The following is a 21,237-nucleotide window of genomic DNA, read 5'->3' as shown; positions in this document are numbered from 1 at the left end:
GGTGGAGGACGGAAGGAAGTTGAACCCTGTCTCGGTCACCTTTCCCCGGGGCAACGCCATCCCTGGGCCGACCCCGCGGCTCCTCCAGGTACAGGTCCTGTTGTTTAGGGTTATAAACAGACGTTATGGTCGTCACTACTCTACGGCGTATGTTTATGTCTATTAACCCTTTAAGACCTGGAGAAGCGTCTGTGTCACTTTTTGATTTGAGCTAAAAAGCATTATTTTACACTTTTGGCTATTCAAAAATAGCAGATCTACAAGCTCATAGCGCGGCACCGAGTGCCGCGCTATGAGCTTGTAGATCTGCTATTTTTGAAAAATCTACCAAATGTGTGCACATTAATATATTTGTATTCTTTTAAAGCAAACATTTCTAACTCAAATCTGTGAATCTGAGACTTTTACGATCCCCCCCCCCCCCAAGGCTCAGACTGCCGCGGACGATTTTGACGACTTGCACATGGATTTGCGCACATTTTCATGATTTTTCAAACATAGATCTACAAGCTCGAGCTTGTATATCTGCTATTTTTGAATAGCCAAAGAAATCTAAAAATTACACGGATGCGTTTCCCGGATTGAATGGGTTAAGCAATTCATCTGGGGACCCCCCAAAAATCATTTGAGGACCCCCCCCCTGGGAGCCACTGTTCTAATATACTGAATATATTATTGCGACCGTAGGTCGCACTTACTACAGAAAGCTGCTCCAGGTGTCCGTGCGTCACTCCGTCACACACGTCCCGTCACTCCGTCACACACGTCACACTTTTGCCCTGCTCATATCTCCGCACCCATTGCCCCGATCCATGCCACATTTTGCACACACACTCCTTACCTGCCAAACTACACCCTCCAAGGACCCCCGGAGCTCCAGGGACCCCCAGCTGCCTCGGGGACCCCCAAGTGTAAAAAATGAGCACATGTGGACAAATTACCAAATGACCACCCCAACGGGGCTGCTCACGGGGCATTCCCGGGGACCACCCACTCCTGGTGCTCCAGAACGGATGCAAAAGTGGTGGCGCCCCCAGTGGAGGACCCCCTGCCACTGCAGCTCACATAAAATGCCGTAACTCGGGGGCTTGCCCCCCACAAACAATCCCTCCTTTCCCCTATAAACACACTCTCTCTCCCACACCACACACACACACACCAACAGCTCTTGCCTGCACACAACTAGGAACCAATCGCCGTTACAGCCCTCTTCTGTATACATGTGACCTACGGTCGCTTATCTCCCGATTAGGGAGTCTTACTGGTTTTCTTAAATGACTGTCACTATTGCCCCCAGGACCAGATGTCACCACAGGAAGCCACGGCATCGTCTCTGGTGTGCGTCGTGTCCCTCTGCTCACCTGTCTCTGTGTCCATCTGCACCACCATCACCTTCAGGGACCACCTCCAGAACAGGTGACATGACCAGTGTTGCCACATTTTGCTAGAGAAATAAGCAACCAAATCTCCGAAAACAAGCCTAAACATAGGCTACATTAGGCACTTTAAACTTATTATACATTGGTTATTTGAAAATAGCAGATCTGTAAGCTCACTAATCGTCGCGATGCGTCGCGTTTTGATCTTGTTGAATACATTGATCCATTTGGACGTTACAGACCTGTAAGTGTACATTTGGACCCCTGATGGGTCCCCAGGCCATATGTTGAGAACCGTTGCAGTGATGTTGCTAGGTTTTCAATGTAATGGGTCCTGGGATGCAAGGGTGGTCTTTTAGATGGGTCCCAGGGACATTTTATGGGTCCCCAATTACACGTCCCCCCCCCTATCGTTTTCTTTGATCTCCAATCTCCATATCTTCTATGCGTGTGTGACTGTGTACATTATATCCTGATGCAGTGGATCTCAACCTTTTCAGGCAGCGACCCCCCAAAATAATCATATTTTAACTGGGGACCCCCCACCCTGAGGAATTAGGAGTTGAGGCACTTAATTTAGTTTGATTCAGTTCCACAGATACATATTGTGAAAATAGCAGATCTAGATCAGTGCGACCCGTTCCTGCTTTTCAAGACCGATACCGATATATATACATATATTAAAAAATCATAAATATATTTTTTCAAATGTATATGATTCTGTAGTATTAGCACACCTTATGGTAAGAAATACTAGTAGTGGGTAACAGGTGGATTTAACATACCTTTGACCAATAGAATACATTTAATCATAGAACCTTTTAATCATTATTATTATTTTATTTTGTATTATTTATGAATGTAGAATTTATTTTTACTATTTATTGTGTAGACTGAAAACACTGGCTTACAGTGGAAGTATTGGCAAATAAAGAAATAGGAATTCAAGAAATAATGAAGACAAATACTGACAATGCCTATGAACATTGGCTTGCAGTTATTGCACATAGTCAACATGCAATAATACTATTAGGCTTGTCATTGAGAAAGGAAAATAAAGTTGTCTTTTTGAGGAGAAGTGGAACCTTATAAGTCACTTTAAGTTTAGCATGAGGGAGAGGGTCTACCCTCTTCAGGGAATTAATTGTTATGATATCTCTAAGCTACAGAAAACATCCAGTTGCCTATTAAACATACACAAGACACAGACGATAGACAACCGGTTACTTACAGCTGCCATTAATTAGTGCTTTTGTTTGCCTTTGTGGTCAAATCAGGGTCAAATGCATAGGATCAACGAGCCATCGTTAACCTGCTAATGTTACACAGCTGATTGGCAACATGCATTAATCCACCACATACATCACTCTGATCTCCAAGCAAGTGGGAGAACACTCTAAAATCGGGGATTTTACTTTGGCTGGTCAATTTAAGATGACAACAGCAACAGAGATTAGTAGTAGACCTGTATGTATGATGATCAGTTATTATTCCAGACAGTGGTCTATCCAAGACGTTTTAACACGTTTAAGAGCAGGTCCTCATGCCGTCTCTCTCTCTCTCTGTGTGTGAGTAGCGTGGACTAACAGCGAGGGGCTGTGCTGCTGCTTCTGCCACACAACGCCGTTTAACCGAGTTATACTTCTCCAGTACAACGGTGTCTAACCGGAGAGTTATACTTCTCCACCAACGGTGCCTAACCGAGAGAGTCCATGTAGATCACAGCTGACAAATATTATATATTATCGGAGCTAATCGGAGCTGCGTCCCATGGACGCACTAGAGTTGTCATGAATGCGTCCTTTCGCAATATGGTGCGTCAGCGACGCAGGACGCAGGCCTACGAGCATCTCTGCCGTTGGTCTAATTTAACTTCCAGTAACGTGTGTATGTCTGTCTGTCCCCGGTTTTTGCCCAAATATGGAGATGACTGGTGTCATAGATGACTGACATCACAGACTGATATCTGTGATGTCATCACAGACTGACATCACAGACTGAAATGATCTGCTGAAGTCATACCTGCACTAGTTTAAATCTCAGCTTAGTTGCCTGGTCCAACACCATTGCATTGGTGGTTCAGTGGTAGAATTCTCGCCTGCCACGCGGGAGGCCCGGGTTCGATTCCCGGCCAATGCATACATTTATTTTCATCACTGATCATTTTGAGCAGGCTTCACCGGGATCTTGTTTTTTTGCAATCCGATTCTGAGATACATTGTGTGAAACTTTGGGTTAAGTGGGACATGTTGGTCATCCAAATCAGTAAGGGTAATCCTACCACGGGAAGCATGGATGTGCTCAGTATGTTTCATGGCAATCCGCGTTTCATGGCAACGGCAACTGCATGGGCAGGGAGGAGGGGCCGCTTCAGCTCCTCTGAGCAGATCCACATGGACACACATGTGACTTGAGGACGCACACAGGTTGTGACTCGTTATTATTTAGGCGGCGGAGAAAATTCCAGTACTGTATATGCTTATCTTATTGCCTTAAACCATTGGTTCTCAAAGTGCGGTCCGGGGACCCCCAGGGGTCTGTGGGGGAGTTCCAGGGGGTCCCCAGCTAGTGTAAATGATGGATAGTTAGGAACCAAATGGACCCTTATGGGTCTGTAACTAAGAGTTAAATTAACATTGATTTTACAATATAAATTTGGTCCCAGAGATATAAATGCCATTAAATGGCGGTCAGTAGTCTAATGCATGTCAAACTGGGGGTCCTTGAAATTAAAATGATTGAAAATCACTGCTAGAGCTGTAAACATCTTCTCGAGGTCCCTGGCATATATTTTCAAATGAGGGTCCGCGGGCTAATAAGTGTCAATTCGGGGGTCCTGAAAAGGTTTGAGAACTACTGCCTTAAACGGTCTAATGCTATGGTGCCTAATTGTAGTTAGCCTATGTTTTTAACAACTTATATTTCAATTAATAAAAAAATATATATTTAAATTTAAATAATTCATAATTTAGTTATTATGAGGATCGCCGTGTCTCATTTTGATGCACCCTGGGCACCGTGGTGCCCTACACCGTTGGTTCTCAAAGTGGGGTCCGGGGACCCCCAGGGGTACTTGAGGGGGTTCCAGGGGGTCCCCAGCTAAATGATGGACAGGAACCAAATGGACCCTTATGGGTCTGTAACTCTGAGAGTGTACAAATGAAACCAAATGGACCCTAACGGGTCCATTTGGTTCCATTTGTACACTCTCAGAGTTAGATTAACATTGATTTTACAATATGAATTGGGGCCCCACAGATAGAAATGCCATTAAATGGGGGTCCGTAGCCCTAATGCATGTCAAACTGGGGGTCCTTGAAATTAAAATGGTTGAGAATCACTGCTATAGAGCCGTAAAAATCTTCTCCTGGCATATCTTTTCAAATGGGGGTCCGCGGGCTAATAAGTGTCAATTTGGGGGTCCTTGACATGAAAAAGTTTGAGAACCAATGCCCTACACACAGTGCGTGCTGTGCGTGTGCCTATAGCGGCGGTACTGGTTGTGGGTCTATTATTTCAAGGAAACGCCAGTGCTAGGAAGCCAGGGGGCTGCTAATCCTGCTAACCACATTGGTGAATTGTCTACTTACACGGTTTCATTGTCTTGAAGTCTCTCCCTCACCCCGTTTGTGTTTCTCTCTCCAGGTTTCAGGTGGAGGTCTGTGCTACGACAGACAACTGTCTCTTGACCGTCTGGCCCTACATGGCCCTGCACCGCTCCCAGCAGCAGATAATCCTCAAGACGGGTACCGCACGGACACACATAATATGCACATAATATGCACGTAAAGTAGGGTTGCCACTTGCCAACAGTCCCGTATTAGCCGGGATGCCCCGTATTTGAGCCAAAAGGGGCGTGTCCCGTACGGGACTTTGTTTGTCCCGGACTCCGGTGTAAAGGGAAAAATAAAAAATATATTTCTGTTTGCGCACACTGCAGTGTCTGGCTGCGTGTTTGTGTGCTTTATGAGATGGGCGCTAGGACCGCTCAGTTGACAGGGCAGGCACAGTGCTCGCACGAGTGCTTGTGTGTGTGTGTGTGAGATTTTCTCCGGTGGGAACGGCATCATTGTTTGTGTGGCATGTCAGCCTGTTCCCAACCCTAACCCTAACCCTAAAACCGAAATAAAGTAACAAAAAAAAGTAACTTTATCCGCGGGAAACCCGAAAAAAATCTCGCGCGCGCACGGGTCCGCGTGCATGGGTCCCGTTTCTCCAGTTCTGGATGTTGGCAACCCTAACGTAAAGCCTTATTTATATGTAGTTTTGCGCATGTGTTTATACATGCTTTTAAATATGCTTATTACGGTGCACGGCACCGGTGTGCAGAATTTGACTGTTTAGCGCACGCACGCACACGCACACACGCACACACTTCCAGTCTCATGCTTTGCATGCGCTGGAAGTCAATGGACTAATTCCATTATTTTTGTCTTCCGACTCACCGATAACGTCGTGACCGGCTTGTCTGTCCAGCTGTCAGTCATTCAGGAGTGACGGGTTCCCAGGCCACCATGGAGGCGGTTCTTCAGCGCCGTCACTCGCCAAGCCCCGCCTCTGTACTCACTTCCGCCTCCTCCTCCTCCACCTCCTCCTCGTCTTTCACGCGCCCCGCCTCCTCCACCTGCAACAACTCTGTCTCAGGTCAGAAAAGCAAGAGTGTGTGTGTGTGTGTGTGTAATTTACACTACTTGTTTTTTGTTTTTTTTTATATTATTCATGAAATACTTTTGAAAAATTGGATTTTAACTGATGAAAAGGTGTGATTCTTTTTGTTTAAACTTTTTTTGAATCTTTTTAAATAATATGTATTTTTCAAATGTAGGAATCGAAAAAAAGGGATATTAACTCATACAAACCCACACAAATTGGTCCCCGACACACAGAATGTGAAACAATGGTGTACATGCTTAAAATATAACGTAGTTATATTGCTGTATATCGTCTAGCTACTATTTACATCATGTACAAGTATCTGTGTGTGTGTGTGTGTGTGTGTGTGTGTGTGTGTGTGTGTGTGTGTGTGTGTGTGTGTGTGTGTGTGTGTGTGTGTGTGTGTGTGTGTGTGTGTGTGTGTGTGTGTGTGTGTGTGTGTGTGTGTGTGTGTGTGTGAAATTCAGACTCCGTTGCAGATGAGAGTGTGACTGGCCGTGTCGGTCATCATCGGAATGGACGTCCTGATATCGATCACAACATGTCTGACCCGGGGCTCCCGACATTCCCTGCTGCTGATTCAGAGGAGGGCTCCTACTACCAGAGCGTCCTATTGGCTGCCCAGAGGTGGTTCACCTTCTTCGGTTGGCCAAACGGACTGCACCCTATCTCTATACCGCACACACTGAGACGGTACACTTTACACACTGCTGGGACTCATTTCATACCATTATTATCCCATTAACCCATTAAGACCTGGAACACTTTGATTTGTCACTTTTTGATTTGAGCTAAAAAGCATTATTTTACACTTTGGCTATTCAAAAATAGTAGATCTACAAGCTCATAGCGCGGCACCGAGTGCCGCGCTACGAGCTTGTAGATCTGCTATTTTTTTTTTTATCGTGAAAATGTGTGCAAATCTTTGAATATATATCATTTTAAAGCGAACATTTTTTAAACTCAAATCTTTGCTTCTGGGGGGTCCCTGGAACAAGATGGGGGTCCGCGACCAAACACATATCATTTTGGGGGTCCTTGACATGAAAACGTTTGAGCACCACTGATATAGGAACATAAGTTTTTTTCAAATACTGTTGGGAATTAGAAGACATTTGTAGAATCGGCTTCAGGTCTTAATGGGTTAAATTAGTTTTGTTTTGTTGGCAATGTCTCAACATTTGAAGTAGTAGAAGCATAATGCGGCCGTGGTATGTTGACTCCACACAACCTCTCTCTCTCTCTTTCTCTCGCTCTCTCTAGGGTGGTGTCCAAGATTCAGACGAAGGCTTCTGTTGGACGGAGTTATCGAGTCAGTCAGAGTAAAGACTCCAGGTCCGTATACTCCAGCTCTGTTAGTTGCGAACGCGGAAGGAGGCGCGCCAAAGGCTCCTCCGCCCAAGTGGAGCTTACTATGAAAGTCTGCTCGGCTTGTGTGTGTGTGTGTATGTCTGTCTGTGTGCAGTGCACTGCCTGGGTGCGGCCGACAGAGTGCGCCAGAGTGCAGCTACAGTCAAAACACAAACACACAAACACACACACAAGGTCCGTAAATACACAATATTTTCGAGCTGCGTTCGCTTCCAGCGTTCGCGCGTCTTACTTGTTCTATTGTGATGCTACAAACATTGTTGTATGTTTGACACACTAGATACACTGCATTAGTCTTTGAAGACCTGATGAAGACCGGCTACGGTCGAAACGTTGCCTAACAAATTAAAAAAAAACATTTCCACTGGGAGCTCAAACGGTGTGCGGACTTCCCCACTTTTTCTCATGTACGTATTGTTGTCCAGCATCCGATTAACTGCTTTAGGATGTGCGTGCTTACCCCTCGTTCCTAAATATACTAAATGAAATGTCTATCTGTTCCCAGGTCAGTTTTGGACATGCTGCATCACTTGACTGGCATACACATTCCTGGTATTTCCCGCACCCAGACGTTTTCCAAGGACACAGACCAGCGCACCAATCAGCTGCTCCAACAGCACGGCGCCATGCTGACATTCCTCAGGTAGAGCCGGGCCAGTGTTGCCAGATTTTGTGACAGAAATAAGCATCCAGGTCTGGGAAAACAAGCCCAAAAGAAGTGACTATTATATAGGCCACATGAGCACTTTAAACCTATATACGGTATACGACTATTCGGAAATAGCCGATCTACAGGCTCACAACGCGTAGCGATGCAACACGTTCTGAGCTTGTAGATCTGCTATTTTCCCCAAAAATCTTGAAATAAAATGTGGAATATTTGGACGATTTTGTTTTAAACATTCTAACAACACAAATCTGGTATGGGGCTCCCTGGCACAAAACATTTTCAGGTGGGGGTTAGGGACAAATACATATTAATTTGGGGTTCATGACACTGAAAATATTTGAGAACCACTGGTTTAAATAATAATTAAAACATTAGGAAGCAAGCCCAAATAAGCAGCTACCCTTTAGAAACAAGCCCCAAAATAAAATAACGCATCCCACAACTACATGTTCAAGCAACTTTACACAAAAAACAATGCCCAAAGTCGCGTATAATAGTTGACACAAATCAATACGTGCCTCTGACTGTTAGCAGGGTTTCAGTCTCTCTGTTCTGTGTTTCTATGTGTAGAACCCAGGGAGCCTCGCTCTGTCATATCAGACCAGAGTACCTGCTGGACCTGTCTGAGTTCAAACACTGGTGCTCTCTGAAGGTACACGCACGCACGCACGCACGCACGCACGCACGCACGCACGCACGCACGCACAGAACATAGGCACATTTTGCAGCATACTATCATGACATGCCACGTGTCTGCACATTTTCTGTGTGTGTGTGTGCATGTTAATCTCAGGTCAAAGACAACGGGAATGGGATGAACTATAGCAGCGTTGACTACGAGTCTCTGAGCAAACGATCCTGGACCGACGTGTTGCTGCAAATATACAAGGTGAACATTTATCAATTGTCATTTGAAGCATTTAACTTTAAAACCATCAGTGGTGGAAAGTAATCAAGTACATGTACTTAAGTACATTTTTTAGGTATTTGTACTTTACTTGAGTATTTCCAATTTCCAATACTTTTACTTCTACTCCACTACATTTCAGAGGCAAATATTATACTTTTACTCCACTGCAATTATTTGAAAACTTTAGTTACTAGTTACTTTTAAGATATCAATTATTATATTATGAAACATACTTTAACCACTTTAGCACTATTTTATACATAGCTATTTGAAAAGAGCCGATCTACAAGCTCACAACGCGTCGCATCGCGAAAAAAAAAAAACGTTTTATGCAGTTAGGTTTCGGTCGCTCAGACCTTCACCAGGTACATGCGTGGGCATAGACACTATGTGATGGAGGTCCGAGCAACCAAAAGCAATCAGCAATCCATCTCCCAGGGGTCTAGCACCTTGAAAAAGGGGATAGACACCCTATAGAGGCAATTAGAATTGCCCTCTATAACTAAAATAAAACATTTTAAACACCTCGAATATTTCATTTATTTTATAAACAGTTTGTCTTTCACTCAATAGGGGCAATGCCCGTCGCAAGTTGATGATGTCATTTGCCCATGTGTGGTCTAGCCCTATGGAATGTATGGAATACTTGTGCAAAAAAACATTTAAAATATTGATTTGATGCTCAATTTTATATTTTCACATGCGTTGCATAAGTTCCCTAGGGCTAGTCCACACATGGGCAAATGACCATCATCAACTTGCGACGGGCATTGCCCCTATTGAGTGAAAGATGAACTATTTCTAAAATAAATAAAACATTTAAGGTGTTTTTAATTGTACATTTTAGTTATAGAGGGCAATTATAATGTGTGTGTGTGTGTGTGTGTGTGTGTGTGTGTGTGTGTGTGTGTCCAGGTGCTGGTGTTGCGCGGTGTGTCAGAGGTGGCGCTGAGCGCCACCCTGAGCCAGGAGGTGGTGGATCACGTCCTGCGCTCACAGACGCTGGCCAGCAATGTCTACTCTGTGTGGGAGCTGAGGCTGCTCCGTTGGCTCAACGTGCACTACCAGGGCATGAGGAGTACCGTCTGGGGCAACGGTAGGGCAGCGTTTGTCAGAGTCTGTGAGAGAGAAAAGCAACCAGGTCTGGGAAAACCAGACCATTTTTTTTATATAAAATGTGAAATATTTAACACAAATCTGGTACGGCCGGGGCTCCCTGGCACAAAACATTTTCAGCTGGGGGGGTTAGGGACAACTACATTCATTTGGGGGTCCATGACATGAAAATATTAGAGAACCACTGGTTTAAATAATAATTAAAATATTTGGAAAATAAGCAACTACACTTAAGAAACAAGCTAAAAAAAACGCAACCCTGCAACTGAACTAACAATATTTACAGGCAACTTTGCAGAAATAGAAGCCCGAAGTTGCTTATAATAAGCAGACCTGCAACAATGATGGTACTGTAGGGCACACCTCTTCATGTCTATTCATATGCTGTTCTTGTTGGTGTTTGATTGCAAATGTTACCTTCCCCTCCATGTCCCCCTGTTCTGAGAACCATTGGTTCTCAAAGTGCGGTCCAGGGACCCCCAGGGGTCCTTGGAGGGGTACCATGGGGTCTCCAGCAAAGTTAGTTAATATAGCGTCACAATTATTTGAACCACTTTAACCATATTTTATACTTAAGTTATTCAAAAATTGAGAAAATAGAGAATAGAGCAGATATACAAGCTCTGAGTGCGGATATGAATGGATATGAATGAGCTTGTAGATCTGCTATTTTTGAAAAACCGTGAAAATGTGTCCAAATCTTTGAATATGTATTTTTTTTTTAAAGCAAACATATTTTAACTCAAATCTTCTGGGGGTTGATTGATTGATTGATTGATTGATGTACTTTATTTAGTAAGACATGAGAACAACAGTACATGGAAGTACAAATTCACACAACACATTTTGACATGGGGATCCACGGCCAAATACATATAATTTTGGGGGTCCTTGACATGAAAAAGTTTGAGAACCACTGGCCTATACACCCACACCGGATGTTAACCCATTAAGGCCATGAGGCCGATTAACACATCACCCGCCAAGGTATTAAACATCGTTTGTTATCCCCTTGTCAGCGTAATTACCTTAATCCGAGGAATTTTGAAACGCTGTGGAGGCGACATTGTATTCCAAAAAAACAAAAAAGGCGGAGGGAAGGGGTAAGAGGAGGGATCTGTGTATTCAGACGGACCACAACAATCCAACCGCGATCTGCCATTTTGGGTCTGAAAACAGTGGTTTTCAATGCAAAAAACAGCAACTGAGTTACAGACGTTTTTCTGAAAATTCCATAGTCAGGGCGGGCGGAAGTGACGTTTTTTGGAATGATCTCACATCCACATACTTATTCTCTCATTGACGATGGATCATCCCAGAGCTGTGTTACGGTGCCTAAAACAGCGTGCCTAATTTTTTTAATAGAACGCATTTATGCGATTTGGCGGACAAGTGCGCTATTTAATAGAACGCATTTATGCGCGATTGGCAGGAAATTAGTTTAAAAAAAAACACTTTCAAGATTGCTTGTACATCTGCTATTTTATGAGAACCACTGTTCTAACCACTGTTCTAAATCCTAAGATTTTTTTGAAAAACCTATGTTGCTATATATATATATCTGTAGCTAAAATCTAATTTTAATGGGTTACGTCATTTTTGTACTGTCCTTATTCTCCTTTTTTTAATGGGATCACTGTGTTCTCCTAATTTCCTTAGTGTCTTTCGAGAAGAACTGGAATAAATAAATCTTCGCGACGGGACAGGTTCAAACTAAACTAAACTAACTGTTTACCCTCATGCTGTTTTCCAGGTGAGGTTCCCTCGGCACGCTGGGTAGTGAACTTTGACCTGGACCTTGCAGACGGACTGGTGCTAGCCGCCTTGCTAGCTGCTTACTGTCCTTACCTGGTGTGTGTGTGTGTGTGTGTGTGTGTGTGTGTGTGTGTGTGTGTGTGTGTGTGTGTGTGTGTGTGTGTGTGTGTGTGTGTGTGTGTGTGTGTGTGTGTGTGTGTGTGAGTGAGAGAGCGCATGTTATTTCCATTTATTTCTCATGGTATGTTTGCTAGTTTTGGTTGTTTTTTGTTTACAGAACATAATTTAATAGGGAGCACAATTGCTCCCTATTCATGCCAGTGTCTAATAATAATAATACTAATGGTGGTTCTGTTTTTGTTTGAGCGGTGAAGAATCCACTCTAAGGGACTGCTGTGTTAAAGTATGAGGTTGTAGCATTGCGGATATAATCCTATCGGCTATATACATAATATATTGGAAATGACAAAAATAAGTATAACAGCCTTTTACTGTGTCATATGGGCGGCTATTTTTACTTATTCAAAACATAAATTAATAAACTTTTTTTTTTTTTTCAAATATATTTTTTGGGGCTTTTTTATGCCTTTATTTTGACAGGACAGTAGAATGACAGGAAATGGGGAGAGAGATGGGGGGGAGACATACAGCAAAGGTCGTCGGGAACAGGAGTCCAACCCGCGACACGCTGTCAAGCTGGATTACCAGCATATGTGGTACGCGCCTGGACCGCTAGGCCAGCGGACGCCAAACATAAATGAATAAACTTAAGATCAATGAATGAATCCCTTCCTGCAGGGCCCCCCTTGCATGGAAGTCCCGTGTATGGGTTCTCATAACCCAGCAACCCTAGGTGAATTACGCCACTGCCTGGAGATCTGATATTTTGGGCAGCAGTAGCTTGTCTCTTTGGTCCTATCAATGTGAGCTTTGCTCTCACCGCTTAATGCACGGACAATAGCACTCAACTAGGACAGTTAGTAATGGCACCAGGTGCCAAAGAAAATGACATGAGTCTCATATACCTGGCAATAAAGTGCTTCTGTACCCTTTTGAACTGACTTACACCATCAGATCTGCAGTCACTTCAAGAGGATGTACACCAGAGCCTGCAGTTTGGAACAGCTTTTCCACAATAACATCATACTGGTCCACGCCTTAACCACGCTAGCTCTCAATATGGATATACAGGTGGGTTAGTTAGTTAAGGTTTATTTCGGTCAACTCGTAAACCATACACACACATGGCATTTCATACAATAAATGACAAAACAATTAAAAACAAAAACAAAGCAGCACAAAACTGCTTTCAACCACTTTAACCATTATCTTATTCACCTGTTTCTTGGCTGTGTGTTTTCCACTTCCTGTCGGATTTCATTGGATATCATTAGTCATCTGACCGGTTTCATTGGATTTCATTGGATCAAAAGACAGGAAGTGGAACACAGTGAAAAGCCTAGGAAACAGGTGGATACTTTGGCTATTAAAGAATAGCAGATCTACAAGCTCATAGCGCGCTATGAGCTTGTAGATCTGCTATTTTTGAAAAATCATTACTTTTTTTGCAAATCTTTGAATATATATATATTTTTTTTTTTAAAGCGAATCTTTGCTTCTGGGGGATTCTACAAATGTCTTCTAAAAACAGTTTTTTGAGAGCACTTATGTTGCTATAATCATTGGTTCTCAAACCTTTTCAATTCAAGGACCGCCAAGGACAGATGGGAAAGATTTTTTAATGCTATTTTTTTTACATTAAAAAAATAATCTTTTTGCCTATAATGACATCACAACAAAATAGTGGATGCCAGGTTGAAAGTGGTTACTGAATTAGCCAAGCATCATGCTTAAGCAGCGTTGATGCTTAAGCATCAAAGCAAAATCTGTCAACAAAATAGTTCTGTTCATATTGAATTATTGTCCAGTATGTTAATTATACTGCGTATGTCCAGCCGACAGACTTGTCGGACCCCAACCCCGTACAGATGCTGATGCTGTGTGTCCACCTGTATGAGAGACTTCCTCAGTATGTCCCGTTACGCACCGTCACTCTGTCAGGAGAGCTGCATGGCACCTTCACCAAGCAGGTGATGCACACATTACATTACATTACAGTCATTTAGCAGACGCTTTTATCCAAAGCGACGTACAATAAGTGCATTCAACATAGGTGGGGAACAAAACTACTAATCACCAGAAGCATTAAGTGCATTCTCTTTTAAAACAAGCAACCAAGAGTATACCTAGCGCTAAAGTAAAAGTGCAATATATCAGCTACCTACTTTCTTAAACAGATGAGACAAAGTAGGAAAATCAAATTTTACAAACAAATAAGTGTAACGAATAAACAAGATCCAATAAAACAATAAAACAAGAGTTCGTACAACTAGTTAACAAGTAGGCAAGGCGAAGAGGAAGGGTAGTGTTTCCTGAAGAGGTGGGTTTTCAGCCTGCGGTGAAAGATGGGCAGTGACTCTGCTGTCCTGACATCAGTGGGGAGTTCATTCCACCACTGTGGGGCCAGAACAGAAAAAAGTCGTGACCGCGTAGATCGGCCAGAAGGACCCTTGAGCGACAAGGCAATCAGTCGCCCCGAGGTGGCAGACCGAAGTGGTCGGGCAGGGGTGTAAGCATCGACCATAGCCCGGAGGTAAGAAGGAGCTGTTCCTTTCACTGCCCTATAGGCTAGCACCAGGGTTTTAAACTGGATGCGAGCCGCTACGGGGAGCCAGTGTAGAGAACGGAGAAGGATAGTTGTGTGGGAGAACTTGGGGCGGTTGAACACCAGACGAGCCACACGCGCGCGCGCGCACACACACGCACACGCACACGCACTCGCACTCGCACACACACACACACACACACACACACACAGGTTTGTAATATTATACTTGTGAAGACATCCACATTTTAGGACAGCAGTTTTATGAATGCCATTTCTAAATGAGGCTGTAAAAAGGTTGTAAAATAAAGCAGCAATCTCTCCTGACCTTTTTAAATGAAATGTTTTCAAAAGGCAGCCAACAAAGCCTGAGTAATATGTACCGGTAATATTGTTTGACATAGTAATATGGTATAATGTTACTGTTTTGGCAGAGTAATACCATACGCTATTCATTACTGGGTAAAACAATAATATTACTGTAATATACAGTATTAAAAGTAACTTGTTACTGCCCAACGCTGGTTACAGGTGCGTCTGAAGAACCCAACCTCTAAACCTCTCCGCTACCAGGCCTTCATCTTGGGACAGGAAGGTCACATATTCTCCATCCCCAGTGGATCGACCATCACCATCCCTCCTAAGTATGTTTATCCCTCGATTTATCCCTCGATTCTTGTAACCCATTTTAGGCAATCAGCACCCAGTGCTGATTGCCTAAGCTTGTAATCCTGGGCGCTACTCTCCCTCTGCCAGCCTGGGGAGAGCCCCGAACTGAGCTCATGCTTCCGTCAACACAAATTTTCCCTTTTGGGGGTACCTGGCACAAAACATTTCAGATGGGGGTCCACGGCCAAATACATATTAATGTGGGGGTCGTTGACACAAAAATGTTTGAGCAACACTGATATAGCAACATAGGTTTTTCAGAAAACTGTTAGGAATTAGAAGTAATTTGTAGAATCAGCCTCAGGCATTAACACATTGCCTGCCAGAGTTTTTTCAGATTTTTAGCTGTTGCCTGCCAGGGTTTTGCCATGTTTTTGGTACCTGTTCGCGTAGCCACAGATTTTTTTCCTCCAGTATGATTGATCCCCAGATGGTTTCTAATCACAGATGAGATTCAGGTGTGGTTTCACAAATGTCAACGAGGTCATTTTGACCTCGTTGACATGTTTGGTTGATGTTTCAATATAGCTCAAAAGCAGTAGTTTTAAACCAAAAAACAAAGTGAATTGTTTGTCCGTTTGAATTTTAACATTGAAGTGAATGGAGCAGCAAATCTTCGAACATTTTTAGCTCCTAATCTGTTCATAATTCGACAAGGGTTGAAATTATAAAAAAATGCAAAAAAAATAAATAAATGTTTTTTTCCCCTTTTTTCCAAAGACGTATATATACGTCTTTGGCAGACAACAGCTGATAATTAAAAGACGTATATATACGTCTTTGGCAGCTAATGGGTGTCCGTGAGACATGACATTGTTCCTTACATGGCTGAATTGTCTCTAGGGCCAGCACAGAACTGACGGTCCAGGCCGTAGGCTCCTTCCTGGGGCCCATGGAGTCTGTTCTTCTTCTCACCTCCAGTTGTGTTGCTGGTGCACGCGGTGCCACTCTCACCTTCACCCTGAAGACCCTGATCACTCACATCACACCCAGCGTAAGTGTGTGGTAACTTAAAATCGCTGGCTCTCCGGGTACACCTAACGTGCATCTTAGCTGCAGTGGTGGAAAATAACTAAGTACATGTACTTAACACATTTGGTGCCAGAATTTTATAATAACAGAACATTGTGCTGTTTAAAGCTGTAGACTCCATGACGAGCGATCCATGAAAAAAAAAAGCATGCCTCTATTTTGCCCGATGGTCCTGGCTAACGGCCGGAACGATAACATCTTTCACGCGGGTCACAATGGCAAAGCGATCGCGGATACAAAATCAGTCGTTTTCCCCAGCGTAAAAAGTTTCGGATTTATAGGGGTTTTAGAGAAGGAAATAGAACGGAAGCGGATGGGGAGCCATGTTTTTGACACGGTGATCCATCTGTCCCTTCCTTCTCAGAATCGCCCGATCCCAGAGCTGCTCTAGCCCCTCCCGCGTGGAAAGAAACGAAAAAAACAAAAAAATAAAAAAACGTATATATACCTTTTTGGCACTCCACGGGTGTATTTGCAAAAAGGTATATATACGGTTTTGGTACTGTACTTACGTACAATTTTGAGTTACTTTTTACTTTACTAGAGTATTTAGAATTTGCAATACTTTTACTTCTACTCCACTACATCTCAGAGGCAAATATTGTACTTTTACTCCACTACAATTATTTGAAAACTTAGTTGCTTGTTACTTTGCAGATATGAATGACTATATTATACATTAACCACTTTAGCCCTATTCTATACCTACTACATAGGCTATGATGCGACGCGTTGTGAGCTTGTAGATCGGCTATTTTCCAACAGATGCTCACTGTGACGTGAAACTCCTTGCTAATAGGCTATAGCTAATGGCTGTCCATGACCGTTGCCTCTCCGCCCTGTGTCTCCTTTAGAAGACCATCAAATGCAAGTCTCCATGCTATCAGATGAAACCGATCCCACTGCCAATCACCAATCCCTTCAACAAAGAAGCTGAGTTCAGGTGTGTGCCTAGCCTGGGTGAAGACATTATTTTATAATGAGTACAGTATGTGCAGTGCATATGCTCTTGTGTTTGTGCACTTACAATATGCACATCCAACCGTGTGTGTGTGTGTGTGTGTGTGTGTGTGTGTGTGTGTGTGTGTGTGTGTGTGTGTGTGTGTGTGTGTGTGTGTGTGTGTGTGTGTGTGTGTGTGTGTGTGTGTGTGCGTGCGTGCGCCAGTGTTGATTTTGTCGACTAAAACTATGATGAAAAATGTTCATCGACTTTCACTTACGAAAACTAAATAAAAACTAAGCTATGATGACTAAAACTAAGGCTAAATGTATTAACAATTTCGTCAACAAATAAAAACTAGACTAAAATGTTATTGAAGGACTAGTGGAGAAGAGATCCAGTAGAACTAAAAGACAAGTCATTTTATGTCTGGTTGCGCTCGGGTGTTAATTGCATGCTGAAAATAGCCGATCTACAAGCTCAAGCTCGTTGTGAGCCTGTAGATCGGCTATTTTCAGCATGCAACCAAGTGTAAAATCATCCGTCAAGGCACCGCCAAAATACATTTGACGTGTAATTGAGGCTTAAGCTGCGGTTAGCAGGCTGGTAGATGTTATAAGAAGTGGAGGAGAAGAGAAGACGTCAGGTTCCCAGGTTCTATCATGATTCGGTTTATTCATCCAAACAGCAACCAGCATAGCATGAGAACCAGAGAGCCGCCAGGGGCAGAGACTGTGAGACTGTACTCGTCCTGAGCTACATTACATTCACCTTTTTATGCACTGTATGTTCACATTACAAACAAACGGTTCGTGTGGGGCGGGGGTCAATGAGAGCCCCCACCAGTTGATCAACTTCTTTGAACATTAGCAAATGCTGTGGGGGAGCTAGACCTGATGGCACCAGGTTAAGAATAGAATGTAAATGCCACTCACACCTAGCAGAGCCCCTTGATTGTCTATGCAAGCACCTGTTTCACAACACTCATAATTCTGCTTACTTAGCAAGATAACATTTCTATCTGATGTTTTACTTGCATACCGTTCATAAAATATAGCAAATAAGGGCTAATATACGACACATTTTAGTCGACTAAATCAACTGTGGTTTTAGTCGACTAAAATATGACTAAAACTAAATGGCATTTTATTCAATAGACAGTGACTAAAACAAAATTAAAAATGTTAAAATGTCAATATCAACACTGGTGTGTGTATGTGTGTGTGTGTGTGTGTGTGTGTGTGTGTGTGTGTGTGTGTGTGTGTGTGTGTGTGTGTGTGTGTGTGTGTGTGTGTGTGTGTGTGTGTGTGTGTGTGTGTGTGTGTGTGTGTGTAGGGTTGTGCTGGTGGAGTCTAAGTCCAATCCGCTGGAGCCTGAAAAAGGACACGACAAGCTAATTGAACGGGTGTCCTCCAAAACCAGGTAGCGAACACCAGTGGTGGAAAGTAACTAAGTATATTTACTCAAGAGGCAAATACTTTTTTTACTCCACTACGATTATTTGAAAACTTGAATTACTCTCTCGCTCTGTCACAGCCCTGAAAGGATCAGCTCTGACAGCAACTGTGGGGATGAGACTGAAGAGCAGCATACAGATCTCAGTCAGTGATAAGACCCCCCCCCCCCCTTGCTGTTCTGTTTTTGTGCTTGGGTGTGTGTGTGTGTGTGTGTGCGCGTGCGTATGTGCGTGTCCTACTGATGAGTGTGTTTCTGTGTCAGTGTGTGCAGGCGATGGTGCTGAGGAGTTCTTCAGTACGGTGAAGACCATGTGTCTGAAACCAGGCCAGGTGGACATTCTGGAGCTCAGCTACCTGCCCTTCAACCTTGGGAGCAAGTACTGCTCTGTGCTACTGGTGTGCCCACAGGTGTGTGGTGTGTGCGTGCGTGCGTGCCTGTAACGGATGACTTGATAGGGACTTCAAATAAACATTTTAGCGGAATACGGTTTTCAGAATACTGTTAGGATTTAGAGGGCATTTTTAGAATCGGCTTAAGGTCTTAATGGGTTAATGCTTAGTAATGCATTCTTAGTAATAGAATAAAGTGTGTGTGCATGCGTGCGTGTTCCTCTAGGTGGGAGATATGGTGTACATGGTGAAAGCCACAGCAGACTTGCCTCTCCCCTCTCGCCTCGCAGCCAGGCCCAGTCCTTACATAGCCCCGTCCTCCAACACAGCCACTGGTAGGGAAATTGCTAATACTTTACTATAGTGGAAGTTGTTCATGTAACATAAGCCTTTCCTAGGGGGACTTAACCCATTAATGAAAGTGAAATTGGAAGTGATGACACAAAGAAATGAGCAGAACAAATTGGAACTGGAACGCTATAAACAAATAAAGCTGATAAATGGGTACTCTCTCCTGATTGGCTGAAATTGTGTGACCAACCTGAAAATGTATTTTCTGTTAATTAAAGAGCTGGAGAGACAATTCTAAAAATGCTATCCTAACAATTCTTTGAAAAAAAATAAAATATATATATATATATATATATATTGTTCCAGAGACCCCAGAAGCAAAGATTTGAGTTACAAATGTTTGCTTTAAAAAAATGTATATTCAAAGATTTGGGGGGGGGTTTCGCAGCCAGATACATATCATTTTGGGGGTCCTTAACATGAAAACGTTTGAGAACCACTGCTGTATATAAATGGTTTGATGCATCCCCCCCCACCCCCCCCTCCCCCAAGACTCGGGTGTGTGTGAGTCGGTACTGAGGCTGCGGTGCCCGGCTGGTCAGGTGTGTGAGGAGGAGGCGGTGGTGTGTGTTCCGCTGGTCAACGTGGCCTGGGAACGGGCTCTGACCGCCTGGGGCCAACACGCCCTGATGACGCCCGAGGAGCGGCGTAGGCGAACGCTCACGCACACGCTGGACAGCAGCACTGTCCGGTCCCATGTGGTCGCACGCAGGCTCACCAAAGAACAGGTACACCTACACACACACACACACACACACACACACACACACACACACACACACACACACACACACAGAGACACACACAGTGGTGGAAAACGTACTGAAATGTTTTTGGGCGGTGCAACCGCCTCTATATGTGAGGTTTGGACATCGACCCAATTGCACCCCCCCAACCCTGCGCTGTGATTGGCCACCATTGTACCCCCCTAACCCTGCACCGTGATTGGCCACCATGACTCTATTCAGGACTGTGATTGGCTAGAAACACATGACACATGTGCATAGCCATACACATGACACATGTGCATAGCCCTATAAATAGGACTATGCACTTAAAAAAAACACTGTTTTTTTTAAGTGAATCACCCACTTCACACTGGGTGTGATTTTTCTTTTCTTGGTACTCACTTCACAAGACAGAACAGATAAAAAAACGACTTCATTAACTCTCTCACTGCCAGACTTATTTCTGGCTGTGTGCACCCACTGCCAGCGATCTTTTTTTTTTTTTCTTACCTTTTGAAGTAGTCACAGAATATTTATCTCCAGTATGATCGATCCCCTGATGGTTGCTAATCACAGAGGGTTTCACTGTGCAAAGGAGACACAAAGAGTCTCCTTTGTGTCTCCTACCGGAACCGCTGCCTACCGGTCCGCTGGTCATCAAATTATTGCCTTAGGAATGGGACCAAAAAATGGGGTGACTATTTGAGAGAAAAAGTATTTTTTTGGGTGAACTATCCCTTTAACTAGGCTTATCTGGTCCTGTGTTTTATGTTGAAAGGCAGGTATGCGTACAGGTGGATGCGTACATAGTAAAGACTTCACATTCGATGCTGCGATACTGTATGAGAACACAACTTTTGTAATATCGCTGGAGTTAACGACTGTTACGACTCCCCTCCTCTGATTGGCCGTGCCTTGCCTCCCATCCTGTTGCCCTGTGATTGGCCCAGCTGATGAGTGAGGGGTTGGACTACAGTGTGGAGGTTTCTTCGCCGGAACACTTCAGTTTGCCTTGCACCATCACGATACCTCTTGGAGGGAACGCTAAAACCGAAGATGCAGGTACAGCACAGACAAATGCGACTAAAACACTTCTCTCCACATATCCTATGAGGCAACTTACAGCAAGGGTCTTCAATGTTTTCAGGCCA

At 43.7% G+C, this 21,237-nt stretch overlaps 1 protein-coding gene across 1 annotated transcript in view; it reads left to right on the top strand.

Moving 5' to 3' along the window:
• The window catches only part of LOC311040558 (cilia- and flagella-associated protein 47-like), a gene marked incomplete at both ends in the record, with an annotated part of 83,351 nt that overhangs the window by 36,619 nt on the left and 25,495 nt on the right, over positions 1-21,237 (top strand). Inside the window, 19 exons of the mRNA XM_084050889.1 lie at positions 5,025-5,125; positions 5,856-6,023; positions 6,617-6,725; positions 7,296-7,367; positions 7,909-8,046; positions 8,644-8,725; positions 8,867-8,962; positions 9,899-10,079; positions 11,853-11,950; positions 12,929-13,045; positions 13,810-13,944; positions 15,051-15,163; positions 16,032-16,182; positions 17,075-17,163; positions 18,697-18,761; positions 18,889-19,025; positions 19,234-19,342; positions 19,851-20,086; positions 21,037-21,148. Coding sequence (XP_083907015.1) covers positions 5,025-5,125; positions 5,856-6,023; positions 6,617-6,725; positions 7,296-7,367; positions 7,909-8,046; positions 8,644-8,725; positions 8,867-8,962; positions 9,899-10,079; positions 11,853-11,950; positions 12,929-13,045; positions 13,810-13,944; positions 15,051-15,163; positions 16,032-16,182; positions 17,075-17,163; positions 18,697-18,761; positions 18,889-19,025; positions 19,234-19,342; positions 19,851-20,086; positions 21,037-21,148 — 2,309 coding nt within the window. The remainder of the gene's footprint in view (positions 1-5,024; positions 5,126-5,855; positions 6,024-6,616; positions 6,726-7,295; positions 7,368-7,908; positions 8,047-8,643; positions 8,726-8,866; positions 8,963-9,898; positions 10,080-11,852; positions 11,951-12,928; positions 13,046-13,809; positions 13,945-15,050; positions 15,164-16,031; positions 16,183-17,074; positions 17,164-18,696; positions 18,762-18,888; positions 19,026-19,233; positions 19,343-19,850; positions 20,087-21,036; positions 21,149-21,237) is intronic.

The sequence above is a fragment of the Gymnoscopelus microlampas genome, assembly GCF_963454915.1.
Source record: "Gymnoscopelus microlampas genome assembly, chromosome: 24".
Taxonomy (NCBI): domain Eukaryota; kingdom Metazoa; phylum Chordata; class Actinopteri; order Myctophiformes; family Myctophidae; genus Gymnoscopelus; species Gymnoscopelus microlampas.
Note: the sequence above shows the minus strand (reverse complement) of the source record. Positions and strands in the feature narration are given on the sequence as shown.